The following is a 19,018-nucleotide window of genomic DNA, read 5'->3' as shown; positions in this document are numbered from 1 at the left end:
GAAAATAAAGAAACATAATTTGGGAGAGGTGAAGGAGGACAACTGTAGATTTTTGTGGTGATGAAGTGTCTGTAAGGAAATTGTATTTTTCATCTAGAAACCACTGTAAACCTTTATGGTGCCAAAGGCAATTGCTACTATTTCTCCTCTGTATCATTCATATAAATTTAAGGTTGTCCAAACAAATTGACTAGTCCATGTTTGCTCTGCTCAGATAGCTGCTGTTTCACAAGTTGACACTGCAATGGTACCTTCCAGCATGATTGGATGTTCATTTTTGCGGAGCAATGAAAAGGGGAAAGGAGTCCCTTTGATCAACAGGAACATATTGTGTATAAATGGAGTTAAAGCCATTGAGATTAAAGATCTAACAGCTCTTCCACACTTTAGATCCGTACTTTTAAGCAGTAATCTTCCTAAGCACAGGCATGATGGTCAGTACTGGTAGCTATGATAATAACTAATTAATATAATGATACTTTTATTAACAGGAGAATCAGAGAAAATGTTAATGAGATAATGACGCTTTGTTTGATCACAGAGATCTAATGCGAAGGTTCAGTCAGAAAAATGTAATTAGATTTTAAGTTTTTTCTTGATTTCCATTTGTGTAAATCTATATATTTTTAGAAAAAAAAAATATTTCTGTATTATATATCAACTATTTTGCAGATATTTTATATATAATTTTGGTTTATTTTTCTTTTAAGATTAAGATCTTTAGGATTGAGTTTTTTTGAGTTTTGGATTGACTGTTACAGTAGTAAAGAATAATGGGCTTCCTTTGGAGTCTTAACAATACAGATAATGAACACTGTAAAAGCCATGTAAAGTAAATATTGTAAGCAATATTATAATAAGTTGCTATTTAACCCTTTTTAATATAAGCTATTAAAGAAAAAACCCAAAATACAAAGTTGTAATGGGGCAGGAGTAGCTGTTTCATTAAATAATGCTAATTATTAATATTTACATAGTACTTAAAACTTTCAAAATTTATAATTTTATTACTATATGATTCTGAGACTATACGAATCTGAGCCTGTCTGTTTGATTTTTTTCTCCATATATCTGTGATATCAAAATTAATTCCATCAAGTACTTTTCCTTTACTGTTGTTGACATTGCATGTCATAAACTCCATGATTTAGAAAACCTGTTCTCAGATAATGATTGGTGTATGTGATGATCTTAGTATCACTGATACTAAGTAATTCAACCTCCCATAAAATATTTATAATATCAACTCCATAATTGGTTCATTAAAATCTGTCTTAATTTATATTTCAGGAGGATTTGTATCATCTCCCTTATGCTTGTTTATTAGCCTCTGCTTTTTTCCACAGCAGCTATTCAAAAGTTTCTAGGGGAATGCTGGTAGAGTTCTAAACAAAGTAGTAAACAGTGGTCGATCAAAAAATCTGTAACAAACTAAGATATAATATGGGTTGTTGTATTTCATAAGAGACCACTTGTCTCTAAAATGTTCTTTGATGGTATTATATTCAGTTAACCACTTTATATGCTAATATTCAGCTATTTAAGACACTAGAAGTGTATACAAGGGTTAAATGAAAAAAAAAGAAAAAAAGCTAAAATATTTTTTCTTATGTTTTTGTTATTGTCTATGTTAATGGAAGTGTTAAAGGAGCATTATTAAAAATTATTACTCTTTCTTGTTATTACTGTGCTCAGGATAACATGAATATGATATCTACATATGACACCAAAAAAAGCCTTGAAAATTGCTATTGAAAAAACTGAAATACCTAGAAAGCTTGTGTTTTCTCATTAACTCAATGTTTACCATGTTACGGATCTACGCTGGTCATAACGAGATGTTAATATTATTGATCATGTTGGCAGTTATAGACATGATACTTAGATGACTTTAAATTATTTTTTTTTTTATAACTCTATCTTAAAAGCATATATGTGTCAGAGGCTAGATTCTTCAAAGTGTGAATTTGAGACATTTCACTTTTGGAAAGATGTTTCTAGACAAACAAAAATGTCATTAGGCATATTATAAACAAAAAGGAAGACTATCTTCAAATTCAAACCCGCTCTAAAAATGGTATGAGTTTATGGTGTATGTTTCGAATCAGAGCACTACAAATGTAGCATGAATGTGACATTTTTATTTCTGTTTCTGTGTTAACAATGGCAACCTACTCCCTGAAGTTTCACATTTACAAGGCAGTTTTTTGCAGAGGGGTGACAAGAATTTTCCCCACCTTAGATCCAAGACAGAAGGCCAAAAGTACCTTAAGGTGAAGAGAGTCCAAATCCTCAGCCAGATATAAATCAATGATTGATAGTGTCTGAAGAACACAGCATCTTTGTTTTTCCAAACAAAATATCTCAGTTTAATATGTATAATATTTCTTTCTTAAACACATGCATTCTCCCTGGATTACAAACAACTTGAACAGACTATTTTCTCTTTTCTCCCCACCCCATTCCATTAAACCTGACTGAAATAATCTTCAGGGGGTTTTATAGAAACTGTAAGATGTATTGAATAGTTACGTATTCACCATATTTGGAACCAACAGTCTCACAAGGTTTTTTGAACTGAGTGATACAGGATACAGGATTCATTTGGTTGTCTTATGTATGGTTTTGCTGAATACAATCACGCAATGTCTTCTCTCCCCTCCCTTTTTAATTTATGTAATGATCTCTCAAATATATAAAGTAGGCTTCTTTACATTAAGATATTAGAACATTACTCTTTGAAAGTCAGTGTGAACAATCACATTATTTGTGTAAGTAAAATTTGCTTTCTGGTAATATTTATGGTCAGCTACCCCCCAAAAAAGTGATTGAAATGAACCCAAAGAGTTTACATCTAGCTTGTCATATCAAATTAACTTTTCAGCCCATACTGCACTAATATTTTAATTGTCTGCCTGCCTCAGTTGCATAGTTCTTGGCAGTATATTACAGGTAAGCTTCAGGATAACATGAAATAAAAAATTATAATGCAAAAGAAGGGTTGGAAAACTTTTCTACTGGTATAGATAACCTATCAGACACAGATTTTCTGAGGAAAGTGGGAAGTGGCAGCAAATGGAGGAAAAAATAGGTCAATAAATAAACGTTAGTGTCATGCAAGTACCTCTGTGTCTGGGAAAACACTGCTGAAGGAAACAGTATCTACTACAGAAATATGAAATAGTAGAAGAAAATTCAGACCTGCTTTCAATAGAGCAGGTCTCACCTTCACATCTCCTAACTCTAGAGTAGTTAACTTAACAAGGATAGCATCTTGTGATACAGGGTTTGATTTTGTTTGTTTGTTTAAGAAGTATTTGATTTTAGTTATATTTTCTAAAGCTGCTAAGAATACATTGCCCCCCAAATACCATCTGCCTTTTGCCCAAGTTAAACATTCCTTTTCTATTCAATGAAAATTCCCCAAAATTGGACTGTTTTAAAAATTCCATACGCACTCAGACGTCTGTCAAAGTGTGCTTGTTAAATACCTGTAAGTTTTTATATCCATTGAGAATATTTCACTGGCACAAAAAAGACAAGTAATATCCTATCATAGTGAGAATGCAATGAGTTGCAATGCCTTGCTATCGGTCCTAGAAGTTATTTGTGTTGCTGAGATTCTTGAGCAACTGATGGCAATCCTGTCTCTAAGGAGATGGAGCTCCTTGTACTTCTTGAGGCAAGGTGGAGAAATAAACTATTTAGCTTTGATGCAGTGGGAAACCTGCAACATGGGGTAGGCTGCCTAAAAGACCTTCTGTCAAGAATGCTGAACAGAGCAGACATGAAAATTGGACCCTAGGAAATGAGACAGATTAAGACTGGGAACTGAGGTGCTGAAAGAGACTCAGGCCATCTGAGTGTGCAATCAAATGGGGCTCAGTCCAAGGAACAGAGCAGGGAAGGCAAGGTCTCAGTATGGAACACACCGATCCTAAGGGAGAGGAGACAGAACAGGGAAGAAGTAGAGGCAGAACAGGCGTGGGAATGTCAGGCTTGAGATGAAAACTAGAGATCTGCGTCCATAAAAGCCAAGTCCCTTCCAGAAACTCAACAGAAACCTTAAATCCCCGATTTTCATATGTTCATGTTCTCATCAGGTAGTCTAAGCAACTAGCAGCCATAATTTTCACATTTTTAATCTTATTCCATGTTCTTTTATTATATTTTTGAAGTTTGCCTATTGGGGTTACATTTATGTTATTTGAAAAGACCCTCATCTCTAACTGAGTTTAAAATATCCCTGAAACTTACTGATTTTTACATCTGATCTGATACAGTACATTTGTGTATTTCTTGTCATGTAGAAAGCTGAGGCATTTCTATGCCCTAATAAGACAGCATGCTGGGACATTCCTTGTAAACAGTTGGATAGCATTTGAAAATATTTAATCTCGTGCCAAAATAGACACAGTTAATTTTTGATCTTGTTATCTTTTTTCGTTATCAACTGATATTTCATCCTCTACCCAGCTGTGTTTTGTGACACCAGCTAAGTATTCCACATTTTTAAAGCTGCATTAAACAAAATTTTGGAGAATAGGAAATATGTTTTTTTAACCTTCATTACAGTTGATTTTTTGTTGTTAGAAACAACCTCAAGCAAGTTCTCTCTATACATAATTAAAGATAAGATCAATAAATACTCATCTAAAAAATCTACACAGCAAGATTTTTCAATCTTGCTTAATCATTGATTACCAATAGGAACATGTCCAATGTGATGTCATATGCCCTCTCTCTGCCAATACTGATGTGTGGTATGTAGCAGATTTTTAGTTAGTAAGCATATACTGCAGCAAGTTTCCAAATCTTGGAAAAGTGATGTCAACAATTCTTATATTTTGCTGATAACGAAACTCTGAAGACTATTCTTATAAATGTCCTGCTCAACATCTTCATTAATGATCTGGATGATGGGGCAGAGTTGTACCTTCAGCAGGTTTGCAGATGACACCAAACTGGGAGGAGTGGCTGATACACCAGGGGGTCATGCTGCCATTCAGAGGGAACTTGACAGACTGGAGAAATGGACCAGGAGTAACCTCATGAAGTTAAGCAAGAAGTGCAATGTCCTGCACCTGGGGAGGAAGAACTCCATGCACCAGTATACACTGGGGCCCACCCCGTGGAAAGCAGCTTTGTAGAAAAGGACCTGAGGGTCCTTGTGGACACCAGGTTGATCATGAGGCAGCAATGTGCCCATGTGGTAAAGAAGACAACTGGTATCCTCGGCACATGAGGTCCTGTCTGAACATCAGGAAATATTTTTTACGCTGTAAGGGTGGCCAAGCACTGGCACGTCTCCCTCCTTGGATATATTCTAAATCCTGAATATGGTCCTGGGCAACTGGATCTAGGTTGCTGTGCTTGAGAAAGGGGGATTGGACAAGATGATCTCCCGAGGTCACTTTCAACTTCAACCATTATGTGATTCTGTGATTATATGTTCTATACAGGTAAAATGGATTGCTGAGATGTGTTTTGGAGAGAGAGGAAAGGTGGAGGTGAATTGTTAAAGAGAAAGTTTGTGAAGCAGGACAGTTACAGTCTCTGTACATTGCACAACTTACTGGTTGTACATTATTCATATTTTATAAAGAAATTTAAGGAAAAATCAAGATCTTATTACTCAATTTCAAACTACTGAATTAAAATTCAGGCTTTTTTCATTTATACCACAGGCAATGAAAAGAGGTTTTTCTCACAGAACATTCTTGCTGCTTCATAAATTTACTGTGACAGAGTTCATCATCAAATGTTACTGAATATGTAACTAATACCACAACTGTGTGTTGTTATATATATAGCACCAGGAATCTTTAGAATTGCTTATAATTATTTTTCTTAAGATGAAGGTAATACTCTTCTGCACTAAATTATAATTGTTTTCTGCCTTCAGTTCCACCAGTTATCCGAGTCTATCCGGAGAGCCAGGCAAGGGAGCCAGGTGTGACAGCTAGTCTTCGGTGCCATGCTGAAGGTATTCCCAACCCACAGCTTGGTTGGCTAAAGAATGGAATTGATATCACTCCAAAATTATCCAAACAGCTAACTCTTCAAGGTAAAAGTGCATATTTATTGTTTTCTACAGGTTGAGAGTGCTTTATTAGTGCATCCTTTCCATACTAGCTGTCCTTCTTACATAGTTTTAACCAAGGGTTGAAGTTTAAGCTAAAACATTTGAGAAGGTGTCTTCCAGTTACCCCCTAACACACTATCTTCTCTGCTTTATTTTTGTTAGAATAATGATTGTACTTACTGGCAGGATATTTTAGAATACCTACAAAGCTGTTTTTGTAAAATAGATCCTACAAATATTGAACAAATATACTATACTTAAAATGCAGTGAATCATTGGTCACATCATTGTTCACATCACTTTATTTAAAAGGCTTTTGCTTGTGAAACCTCAACTGTTTGTTGACATTCCTACTCAAGTTGAAATACAACTCCTGAAGTGGTTTCCATAGACTCCTACACTGATCTAGGTGTAAAATTACAATGTGTCTGTTTCTTCTGTTGCTACACTCCATTCATGTGAAAACAAAACCTGGTGCCTCTGGTTACTAGAAACAATATTATTAAAATTATTATTTATGTTTAAATTTTAGCCCATTATGTTGCATGGAAACCTAGGTGATTTTGTGTAAAGCCAATGATAAGAGTCAAGTGACCAAATGCATCATTTTATTATGTTGCATAATATTTACATGATTTTAAAGACAACCATAGTCATTTAAGCATACATAAAACCTCAGACTGCTATTTGGCTCTGAAGTGAAAAATCAGCTGACGTATTCTGAAAATTTGTGGGAAGAATAATAGTGCATGTAATTCACTAGCCAGTTGAATACCTTTGGATTAGTTTGGCAAGCCTCCAAGTTATGAACTTAGGAACGAAAATGGTTTAATTAGTATGAGCAGAGAAAGCCTTCCGAATATATAATATGAAAGCACTGTAGCATGTCTGAATGTTGAATTTTTCCTCTCCTTTCAGCAAATGGTAGTGAGGTTCACATTAGCAATGTGCGCTATGAAGATACAGGAGCATACACTTGTATTGCAAAGAATGAAGCAGGGGTGGATGAAGACATTTCTTCTCTTTTTGTAGAAGATTCTGCTCGAAAGACCCGTAAGTACTATGAGAAGTATTTAAATATATGCAGCCCTCACTTAAACATTAACATTATTAAAAACTATGAAACATTAAATAAATTAAAATGAGCATGTGTAGATAACTGATTAAAAAAAAAAAAAAAAATTACATCCAGGAGTTGCCAGTGCAGAGTGCGTAATCTGAAACTTATTTAGAAGTAAAATGAAATCTCTGATTTGTTCTGTGAATTGACACGTTTTTCACAGTGCTGTTAAAATTTGGACAGTTTCCTCATGATAGATTTTTTGCATATGAACAGAAAAAGGAACTGGATGCCTAAATAAGGCAAAGCAGTATTCCTGGTGTGGTTTCTGGGGGTTGGTGGGGATGTGGGAGGAAGACCTTTTCCAGTCTTTCTCCCTGTATGTTTTTGAGATATACCAAGAGTCAAACTTGGCCTTCATGATGTGAGAGTCATCACAGGACAATCTTACCTCCTGGAGTGCTCAGCAGGTCTAGATCAGTTTCAGCCTGGCCATGACATCTTGTACCTGTATAAGGAATGTGGAGAAACAGTGACTGCAGTCAGTTGCTAAGTTGGGAGTTCAATGTGCCAAAGAAATCTCTACCACTACCAAAAAGTACCTTTCTTTACCCTCTCTTCAATGATAGTGGGGATTATTTACTTATTATTTGTCTGCCTTGATACTTCTTTCCCCTTCCCTTTCATTCCTCTGCTCAGAAAAAATCCATTCCTGAGTTTACACTTCGCCCATTTGTTTTTGCTTTTTTTGGTTGTTTTCTTTCTTTTAAATCTGTTACTTTAATGAATACTGCATATTCATTAGAAATATATCTAGTAAAATGGTAGCTTTTTACTACTGAGACTGATTGCATTAACTTAAGGCATTCCTATTTATCTAGAAGCTTATTCAATGGTGCCAAGTATTTGACAGAAGATACTAAAGGCAGAATTAATAGCACTGCAATTCTGTCTGACACCTCCTGTTGCAGGACACTGAGTTCAGTTACATATGGGTTTATTAAGCTTTAAATGTTTCAGAGGATATCTTCCATGAAGGAAAATCGTATAATCCAAATGTTAATATCTTTACTTAGCTGCCTTCAGTAACACTAATTATAACCGTCATTTCAAAAATCTTAACAGATTTTTAGTAAGTGTCATGAAGTTGACTGCTCAGGCATTTCTGAGAAGGCAGCTGAGGATAAATAAGTTGTTTGATCATGCTGCATTTCTAGTAATCTAGTGATATGAAGTAGCTCAATCACCTCCATTTGCCTTCTGCAATCTGTGAAAAATATTGTGAATGTTGCCAAATTACAAAACCCTGACAAACTAGAATTTGTTTATGCTTGGTTAAGACTTGTTTGGTCCTAACAACAAAATATTTATATCCAACTGTCCAGTTTGCAAGTGTTTTAGTTACCTAATTATTATATCTGCTGAAGACCTGATCTGCAATGATTATGAAGGAATAGCCACAACTATGCAAAATACTGTTTTCAGGAATTGTAACGTGATGCAATAGTTTTTAGATCAGCTAACTTACAGGATTTGTAAAAATCACATGCTATGCAATGAACACTGCTTGCAACAAACTCTTAAAGGGAGGAATTGCCAGCATTAGTAAACTGAAGTTAAGAGTAGAAGCGCTTTATTATTAACTCTTCTCTGCTTGTTTTTAGATCTCTTCCACAACACTGGTTCATGCAGCAATTTAGGGATTATTAGGGAAGAAAATTATATAGGTAAAACCATATGGATAGGACTGTGAGCCTTTTTTTCCCCCACCCACAAATTTTAAACACAATGCTATTACTACTTTAATTTAAAGCCTGCTGAATAGGCCACAAGTTGTATTCTGAAAATAGTCTCGGATGATACAAATACGATTTCATATGATCTGATATAAACTGTACTCATTATAGATGACATTTTTATAAATAAATTTGCTTTTTTCCTCCTTTAAGAGAATAAAGGAGGTGTGTTTACTTCCCACCACCCCACCCCCCTTACTGGAGTACTCCCTTCTGCAAATACTAGGATATTGCTTTGAACAAAAGAACAGATTCTCACTAGTTTATCAGTTTATCTGGGCTTGTCTACTTTTTAAATGTCACATAAAGTAAAAATCATAACAAACCCAACGTATGTCAGAACATTGAGTTGGTTGGCTATTGAGAGAGTAATGAGAACTTTTACAGTGAAGCCCTAAAAACTGTAATTGTACTGCATTGAGCATGACAATAATTTTATAAACCACATAATGAATGCAGAACATAGTTCCATTTTTACCAATGTATGCATCTCATTTCCTAGAAAGTTTAATAGTCAAAGGAAACGTTCACTTTTTTACTTATCTGACCCATTGTTTATGTGCATATGAAAGCTTTTTGATTTTTAATTAAAGCTTAATTTTTGGTAGTTACTTGTGAAATCTCATTTTCAACACATCCCAAATTTGTTATGTGGAAAACTCAGTATAGTGCTTTAAGAAAAAATTAATACTTGTAGCAGAAAGCACATCGCTAGATCATTGCTTTGGGAATGGCTAGTGTAAACAGCTCCTGAGAGAAAATGTTATGTTTTCTGGCACATCTGCCTAGTTTAAAATCAGTGCCTTTATGGTTAAATAGATTGTTGACTAATGAACAAAGCTTTCTGTCACCTCTGTAGCTAAAAATGTTATCAGATTTCTAGGTCTTCAAAATTCACAATGTTGGTTACAGAGAAATCTAATGCATGTATTATAAACAGAAAAGAGACAGAGTGAATGTCAAACCTATACTGAATTGTGGGAAGTATGATGCTAGTAGATAAAATAAAAATATCTAACACAAAGTATGACTTAGGGGTGCCAGGACATTGTTTATTTTAAAGTTTCCAGTTTCAGCAATTTGAATTCAAGTTCCCAAGTCAATATACTTTAATGATAATGATTCATTATCAAGATGTTAATTTAAGATGGAAGTGAATGGAAAATACTGTGAAAGATCTGTTCAGTAGATGCCAGCACTGAACACTGAACCATTGTTCTGTCACACACAGGTAAAACTTTAATAGTGGATGACAGTCTCAAGAGTAGTTTGGCCTTTTCTTAGCATGTCAACCTTTTTCAATATGCACTAAAAATAAAACTTCTGAAAATATGCTTTCATTCTTGCATTGTATTAGGTGAGAGGAATTATTTTCTTTAAAATATCTTAACTTCAACATTGTCTCTTAACAGTTAACTCATTCTGTAGCTGAAATTTGATATACTTAACATCTGTGTCCAAACACATGCACTTTTTGCAAGATTTGTGAAGTTGTAATGAAAAAATTTAGTTTATATTACCGATATAAACATCTATTATGAGTACTTGTGATAAATGCCTGGTGCTGTCTATTATCAGATCCTCTGATGTCGGCCATTTATATTGAAGCATTACATTATTGCTGTCTGCCTCAAAACAAACAGCTTTTTTGTTGCTTTTAATTTTTAATGTTTCTGCTAATATGCTGTGGCCAATCCTGAAACAAATGTTAGGAAGAAAACATGATTTTACTCATGTTAAAAATGCTATAGTCATTTTACTTTAAGCTTTTTACATCACAGTCTGGGACTTGATATTGGTGATTCAGGCAGTGAGATTATCACTAGAACATACTGTGACAAAAATGATTTCTTATATAGTGGATGGACACTATTTGGGAGTTTCTTAGAGTTCTGAAGATGCCATTTGCCTTCAGTAGATCCAGGTTTAGTACTACAAGAGCAGAGTAAATACTCAGTGCAACTTCTTTTTCTTTGATCCATGGGCTTTTGTGGATATGAGAGTGAAGATAACTTCTTGTGTTCTTGGCTCTTCTTGGCTCCTTGAGTGGTCATCCAAGTAGCATCCGAGGAATGGTAGTAAATGGAATAAGACTGAGTATATTGAAGAAGTAAGAGACCTGGGGAGGGGCATAATGGAAGAGGCCAACAATGTGAGGAAGAAAGGGAGGACACAGGCAGCAGTAGGTGAAACAGGACAGGTTAGTGAGAACAGTTAAATCCTGAAGAAATAAATAATGGAAGGAAAAAGGGAATGGAGCACAGAGGCAAAATGATCTCTTAAAAGCTACATAATAATTCTCTATAAGATGTGGAGTTGCATCCAGGAGTATATAGTCACTTTAATGTCTTGTCATTAAATTTCTTGATCACACAGCAACAGTGTATATCTTAAACTGTTGCTCCTTTTTAATCCATGTGGAGAATAACACTACCACTTAATACAAATGAGAGATATCTGAGCAGACTGAACTTTCTATTGTTCTAGTAAATGGAACATTTTATTTAACTTGCCTTTTTAAGTAAGACAGCATATTGGAGTATAAATGTGTATTAAAGGAAAATCTACAAACATGAAAAAAAATAGTCAAAAGAATGTTTGTAGGTAGAAACAGTCTATAGCACGAGATAATTCTGGTAACATTTATTTATCTAGTTGTTAATTTATCATTTTGGCCACTTCTGCCAGAAAGTAGTTGGTTTCCCTGATCTAAGTGTCTAAATGCAGTTTTACTAAGTAAACTCAGTCATTCTTCCTTAGGCTTTGAAGTATGCCACTTCTGTATCAGACCTGAAGAAGGGTTTGTGTGTGTGAAAATCTGTCTGCTTTTTCCAACAATACCAATTGCTGTCAAGCTAATTGTGAAGAGCCTGACTCTGTCTTCTTGACGACCTCTGTGTAGTTGTTGGAAGGTTGCTATTAGGTGCTCCCAAAGACTCTCCAGGCTGACCAAGACAAATTTTCTTATTAATTTTCTCCCTGGTGTGCATAGGTTTTATAATGTGGTCTTTGTTCTCCTTTCTTCTTCCCAGAAGGGGAATTTTTAGATTTTGTAATCTCTGTTGAAAAGCTATATTTTAATCTGAGAAAATTGACCTTAAGCTGAAAGTAAATGTTTCATGAAAATGCTCTACTGTAACTGTACTGTTCTTATGATTATTATGACATTTTATACAAATGTAAAACTTTTTTTTTCTTTTCCCAGTAGATATTAATCTTTTCTGTATTAATTAGCATTTTAGATTCATAAAGAATATAAAAATTGTAATTACCTCTGTATTTCTTGTGCCTTCTTTATTGGCTCATTATATACCATTTCAGAACATTCATTTTAAAGTATCATGATTTTGATAGTTAACAGGAGCCATGCAGCATGTACAGTGAATAGATCTATACATCCTACTCCTACAATAACAGCATCTACAGTATTTCTGAATGCAAGAACTATGCTGTTTTAATTCTCCAGAGACTGGAAACTCTTTTCTGTCCTGTGAATTCCATTTTCCCTCGAATTTGCAGTTAAAGCCATTGAGAATGAGATAGCTGATCTGGATGATAGCTGGATAACCCCTGCAGTGACTGGTAAAAACATTCTGGGGATTAACGATCTGGTCTAAATCTCATTGAAAACAGCAGAGTCTCCCCTACTGTCATGATCCTCTAATAATACCTGTGAGAATTCAGCTCTGTCGGAAGGAGTCTCTGGCATAATTGCATTTGTAATCCTAATAGCAATTTAAAATCTGGTTTTAGTTTCATTCCAATGTAGTTTGATTTTTCAGAACAAATATTTCATGGATTCATAATTTAAGCGCTTTTTCATCTAACTCTTCTTCATTTCATAAGACATCAAATTGCATCGTTCTGCCTGAATACAGATCTAAAGCTTTGCCTGAAGTGTATCCTCCCATAAATGCATCTACCTGAGTTAGAGGCAGAAAGAGTGCGAGAATCCCTCATTTTGCTTTGTGTTTTGCTTTACTAATTATTCAGTTTCACTAATATAGAGTAATACTTCTTTTGAAGTAAATTTTTCCTTCAGTTTATTTCTTTTGATTCTCATTTATTTTCCAATAAATTGACTTCTTGAATTTTTGTCCTACAAAAATACCATTGTTAAATGTTGATTACTTTCTCTCACACACACTAAATAGAAATTTCTCATAAGACAGTTACTGTAGGACTCCATGTGGTCTTTTTGCCTTGAGGATCGTAACTGGATTTGGTATAGTTTTCTTAAAAAATGGGAACTGCTCTTTGCAAAAGCAAATATATTATTTGTTCCTTTAATATTTGGGAGAGTGAAATACCTATCTGATAACATTTTTCTTCCACATCCACTGATCCCTTGTCACTTTTTTCCACTAGTATCATCAGTGGAAGTTTATGTTTATATGTTTATCTACCACATGCCTGATATTCTATCAGGCCTCACTTCCCCAATCCTGCTCCTTCCCACCAGTCTCAGCTCCCTAGTGTAGACATAGTCTGCATTACGTTTCCCTAGATGTCTACATTTGCATTTGACTATATCAAAATGTAGTTTATTTTAGAGATATACTTTCCAAAGTAATTCAAACTTTCAGAAACTCTGTTATTTATCATAACAGGTAATTCACAGACTTCTAGGGAAATATTTTATGTTTATTTACAGATCATTGACGAAAATTATTAAGACAAGATTCACTAGCCATTGTTCTGGACACATTCCAGCAATGTGTTCTTTACCTTTTAGTAATGATTTAACAATGAAAACTACTTTTTTCAGAGTAATAAATTTGGCAGGGTGTAATTCATTTGACATGTACTTTACTACTATTGTATAACTCTATTTAATCAGAATATGTTAACAGATTAGAAGTTTAGCAAAATTCTGAGTTACACCTATATGAATTTTTACATTACAAACCTTCTAATTGCATCAAATATAATCAGGTTTGTTTGGGAAGACCTGGTTTCCATTAGAATATATTAGCTGACCTATTTCTTACTGAATTGAATTATGCATGAGTGTTGCCTATTCTTTTGTCTGGGACATGCCCCAGTCTAACTAGCCTACAGCTACTTGAGTTATTATGTTTCAGGGAGTTGGGGAGCTGCTAGGGGCATATGTAGTGATACTCCTCGTGAACTTTATGATATATTCTGAATAATATAAATATAATCAAAACTAATAACACCAGACCAAACATATGTAACAACTTTTAGCAAGTGTTTTTATGTACTTCATTTGAACCTGGTTATTTTAAATGTTTGTCTTGACTATACATCATTTAACCCTCTTTTTGTTCTTTTTTAATGTAGAAGGTATTTAATCAGCCTCTGTTTTAAATTATTATCCTGCTTCTGTGCGAATATAGGACAGAACTATAGAAGAGTACTGTCAGTGTAACATTAAAAAAACTTCAGGTTCATATCAATACAATTTAAACCTTGAGTAGCTCTGGTATTGCAATGCTTTTCCTCTACCTTTAGCAATTGTGTTGATGATTTCTGGGGCCTTTGCTGCTGTGCTAGTGTAAAGGAATATCAAGCTGCTGGAAAATCTGTTAGCATAAAAATGGCATGTTAATTGTAACTAAGGCTACTTCCTTTCTTAAGGACTGCTATTTCTCTCTTTTTCTAAATGAGATCTTTGCTCTAACATTCCAGCATCTCTGCAATAACTGATAAAGGTGGCTTTTCATTTTCTAGCTTGAAGTACATACAGATGTGTTGTAAGGAATTCTAAATCTTGTATTCATTGAGAGCTTTCTCCTCTGTACTACTGGATTTAGCAGTATTTAAAGCATGAACCTACAAATTTAGCTTTATGAGTTTCCATAAGGCCAAATGCCGGGGGCTGCCCTTGGGCCACAACAACCCCCAGCAGCGCTACAGGCTTGGGGAGGAGTGGCTGGAGAGCTGCCAGTCAGAGAGGGACCTGGGGGCGTTGATTGACAGCCCGATGAACAGGAGCCAGCAGTGTGCCCAGGTGGCCAAGAAGGCCAATGGCATCCTGGCTTGTGTCAGCAATAGCGTGGCCAGCAGGGACAGGGAAGGGATCTGACCCCTGGACTCGGCACTGGTGAGGCCGCCCCTCGATTCCTGTGTTCAGTTTTGGGCCCCTCACTCCAAAAAGGACATTGAATGACTCGAGCGTGTCCAGAGAAGGGCAACGAAGCTGGTGCAGGGTCTGGAGCACAGGTCGTACGAGGAGCGGCTGAGGGAACTGGGGGTGTTTAGTCTGGAGGAGGCTGAGGGGAGACCTCATCGCCCTCTACAGCTGCCTGAAAGGAGGTTGCAGAGAGCTGGGGATGAGTCTCTTGAACCCAGTGACAAATAATAGGACAAGAGGTAATGGCCTCAAGTTGCACCAGGGAAGGTTTAGACTGGACATTAGGAAGCATTTCTTTACAGAAGGGGTTGTTAGGCGTTGGAATGGGCTGCTCAGGGAGTGGTGGAGTCCCCATCCCGGGAGGTGTTTGAGAGTTGGGTTGACATAGCGGCTGAGGGATATGGTGCAGTTGGGAACTGTCAGTGTTAGGTTAATGGTTGGACTGGATGATCTTCAAGGTCTTTTCCAACCTTGATGATTCTGTGATTCTGTGAAATTGACAGCTCTGCTGCAGATTTGTGTTGATGGCTACCTTTGATAGTCACAGAGATTTGGATCAACCCAATTCCTAGAAGCCATAAAGCAACCCAAAATCATTAGCTTGTTCTTGAAACACTGTGTGGAAGCTGAAGAATGTAAATATTGAACAAGGATTATTTGACAACGTATTTTAACATCTTATTTATGAGAAAGGTGGGGTGGGCAAGATGTTACTGCCTTTTTTTGTTGATATAAAGTACAATAGTAGTCACAAATAGAGGAGGAAGAAATGGTAACTTCCATCTGTGGTCTTTATGTAGGTCACATTCAGGTAGTATTAAGACCAATGCAGTTGGTCCAAATTTCAATTTTTAATCAAAGTAACACTGCTGCATATGGAATATAATGCACAGCTAAAGAGTATAAATAAACCATTTTGTGAGCTTAAAAAAGATAGGAAACAAAAATTATACTAGCATGGGAATATTTAATTGAAATAATGGAATAGAGTATATCGGTGTAATCTGCAGATCTAAAGAAGAAAATCTGACAGTATAGAATAGAGGAAAATAAAAAAGACTGATTATCAAAGACAAGGGAATATTTTCAGATATTTAAAATTCTTATCTTCACTACTAGAAAAACATTTTAAAGTAAAATAACTTTTTTTTTTTTTCCCCCTTTCTCGATGACTTTGATAGGTACATCAGTTCTGCTTTGGTTTCTTTTCAGTTTCAACTTAACAAAATCCTATCAAACTAGTCATAGATTGTGAAAATGTGCTATTCCCTTTAAAGATAAACAGTTTTGTGGGTTTGTTGTTTATTTTATTTTCTGTTTTTTACAACATTTTCATTCCTCTTAATGTTTTCCAAAACTTAATTTTATAAAATGCAGTTTAATTTGCCATTGATTAATATAGATTAGTATTTCTCTACATTTTGATGAGTCATGCATGTGTACCTTGGGGAGACAAGTGTCATGATAGAAAGTTATCAGGTATTTCTGGTAAGAGATTTTCAAGACCAATTTGTCAGTACTTGATGATATTTTAATATTCAGTAGCTTTTACTCTTGGCCATCCATCACAGACTCTTGTATTACTCAGTTCACTCACTATGACATCATCATATATTGCAAAGCAACTTCTCCTACAGAGTCTTTCACCTAGCCACACAAAGCAGGATAAAAATTACCTGCCTCATGTACTGTGTCTGGGGGCTAAATTTAAAAAATAATATATCTGTTCTGTGTCATTAAGTAGATCTATTTCTAACTGTGCCTTTTTTACGTAATGTCATAGTCCTATCACCTAACAAGAGATTATGGGATCTGAATGCTACTGACTTGACAGGTTTATGGCCATCATAAGCAACCAGGCATCTCCACTGCCTAGATATTGGAATGGGACTAAAAGCCTTTTGACTTTGATTTATGGCCTAAATTCTCTCTGAAGGGCATTATGCAACTTTAATAGAATCTTCCTGTCACATCTGATACTGAATGGTACCTATTTACCTAATTACCTCAGAGATAATTTATGCTGGCATTTTATTTTATGGCAGAGCTAAACAAGTTTATACTTGTTGACAGCATCGTAGGCAAAGACATTATTTCAAATTTCCAAGTATAGGATAGAAATTCAGCTCATGAACCATTTTTTCTTCCTACTAGTGTAGACTGGATTGAGTTCATGTGCTATTGGTAAAGCACTTAATCATGATTTATTATTAAGATATATAGAAAAATAAATTAAAGACCAGCAAGCTAACATGGCCATATTTGACCAAAAGTAAAGTGTCATCCGTGACTTTTGACTGATAAATAACACTTTAATAGTGATGAAAATAGATATTTGGTTATTGTATTAACCTATTCTGAAATGAAAATGCATGTTACGTTAGAACAGAGTGGAATTTTGATAGAATTTGTTGATAAAATAGTTCAAGCAATAAATAACTTTGGGGAAAAAAAGTGTTTGTGTCACAAATAAATTAATGTTTATATGTATTTATATTTGTATATAAAACCAACAAATCTGAATTTCTTATAAAATAAGAATAAAATTAAATGCAGATATATGCATAAATGTTTTCATTCTGCTTGATATAAGAAGTTGAGCAAAAAGTAAACCACCCTAACCTCATCTTCACTTTTTGAAGTAAAACTAATAATTAAAAACTTGTGTGGTTCAGTAACCAGATAGTATTGATGGTATAGATTTACTCTGTAACATAAAGGCATGTGTTTATACATCAGAGATATGAGAAAAAAGAGTAAGATAACAGATACATTTTCTTTATCATGTGTATATGATTATCCAGAACAGTTGATAATGCTAGTGGCTATCAGTGAAGTAAGCAGACAGAATCCTTTCAAACATCTTGAAATAACTTCTTTATGAGATTAAAAGTACAGCAGATTATGGTGGGACAATTCAGAAAAACTGTTGAATTCCACACTTTTGCCATATGACCTTATTGTATCTTCCTCATTGTCCTATATTCTACTGCATCTACTTGTGACCTCTTGCCATTATGGGTTTGAAGACTTGGAAATGGATAGTGATTTTCTGTCTGATGGTACAAAGTCTCACACAATGAGCTGATATAAAATTGTTGAGTTTTAGTTATCAACTGTTATGTTCTGAGAGATATTCAAGTAAAATATTTATGGAATTTTAAATACCAAGATTATGTTTTGATGAGACAAAGCCTGGAATTAACAAGTGGTTCTCTATTCATGAACAGTCATTATTTGCATTCAGAAGATTTATCAGTGGATTTTTCCCTCCTGTTAATTGGAATAGTATATAATGCAGAAAAGATGTCTTTCTGCTGTTTTTCCCTCTTAAAGCCATTTTAAACTACATTGTTCTCAGTGCAGCAAGCTAGAAATTTTTTCAGATGTTAAGGTTTTAATTAATATCCATTTTGTTTGAGTGCCAGTGCAACAAAATAACGTTTTATGAAAACATTTTATTTAGCTTTCATGATATGTAATGTCAGGAGAAAAGAAAGGAAAATTTCAGGTTATTTAACCACACACAGATAAAGTAGGTACAAAAGAATGACAGGGTGTTTTTTTGTTTTTTTTGTTTTTGTTTTTATTTTTTTAAGTTAATAAATTTTAAAGTCTCATTCAGCATTTTCTTGGATAATGACCACTGAAGCATGTGATAGAAGACATAAAACTGTTTCTGGAAGAAAATGAAGTATTGTACTTTAAGTACAAGTTTCTTTTCTGAATCTTACTGCCCTGATCTACTTTTCTCTGGAATGTAGTATTGTGTTCTGATTACTGATAATGTGAGCATCTGATTGCCAAAAGGAAGCAGAAGAGCTGCATTTAATCTCCAAACTCACTGAATGTCAGCATCCTTAAAAGCCACACGGCCTGTGATACAAGTGTAGGTTGCCATTACTAGAAAGTGGGAGAAAAATAATAACCGTGCTAACAAAAGTAACAGCCACAAAAATCTCCGAACACAACATTGTGAC

The 19,018-nt window shown here is 34.9% G+C and overlaps 1 protein-coding gene across 2 annotated transcripts in view; it reads left to right on the top strand.

Moving 5' to 3' along the window:
* FSTL5 (follistatin like 5) overlaps positions 1-19,018 on the top strand; it is a 300,031-nt gene that overhangs the window by 227,758 nt on the left and 53,255 nt on the right. For both annotated transcript variants that reach the window (XM_026847761.1, XM_026847760.1), the window contains exons 8-9: positions 5,906-6,067; positions 7,004-7,138. In XM_026847761.1, coding sequence (XP_026703562.1) covers positions 5,906-6,067; positions 7,004-7,138 — 297 coding nt within the window. The remainder of the gene's footprint in view (positions 1-5,905; positions 6,068-7,003; positions 7,139-19,018) is intronic.

This window comes from Athene cunicularia (genome assembly GCF_003259725.1).
Source record: "Athene cunicularia isolate RWA chromosome 4 unlocalized genomic scaffold, athCun1 chr4_part2, whole genome shotgun sequence".
NCBI lineage: Eukaryota > Metazoa > Chordata > Aves > Strigiformes > Strigidae > Athene > Athene cunicularia.
Note: the sequence above shows the minus strand (reverse complement) of the source record. Positions and strands in the feature narration are given on the sequence as shown.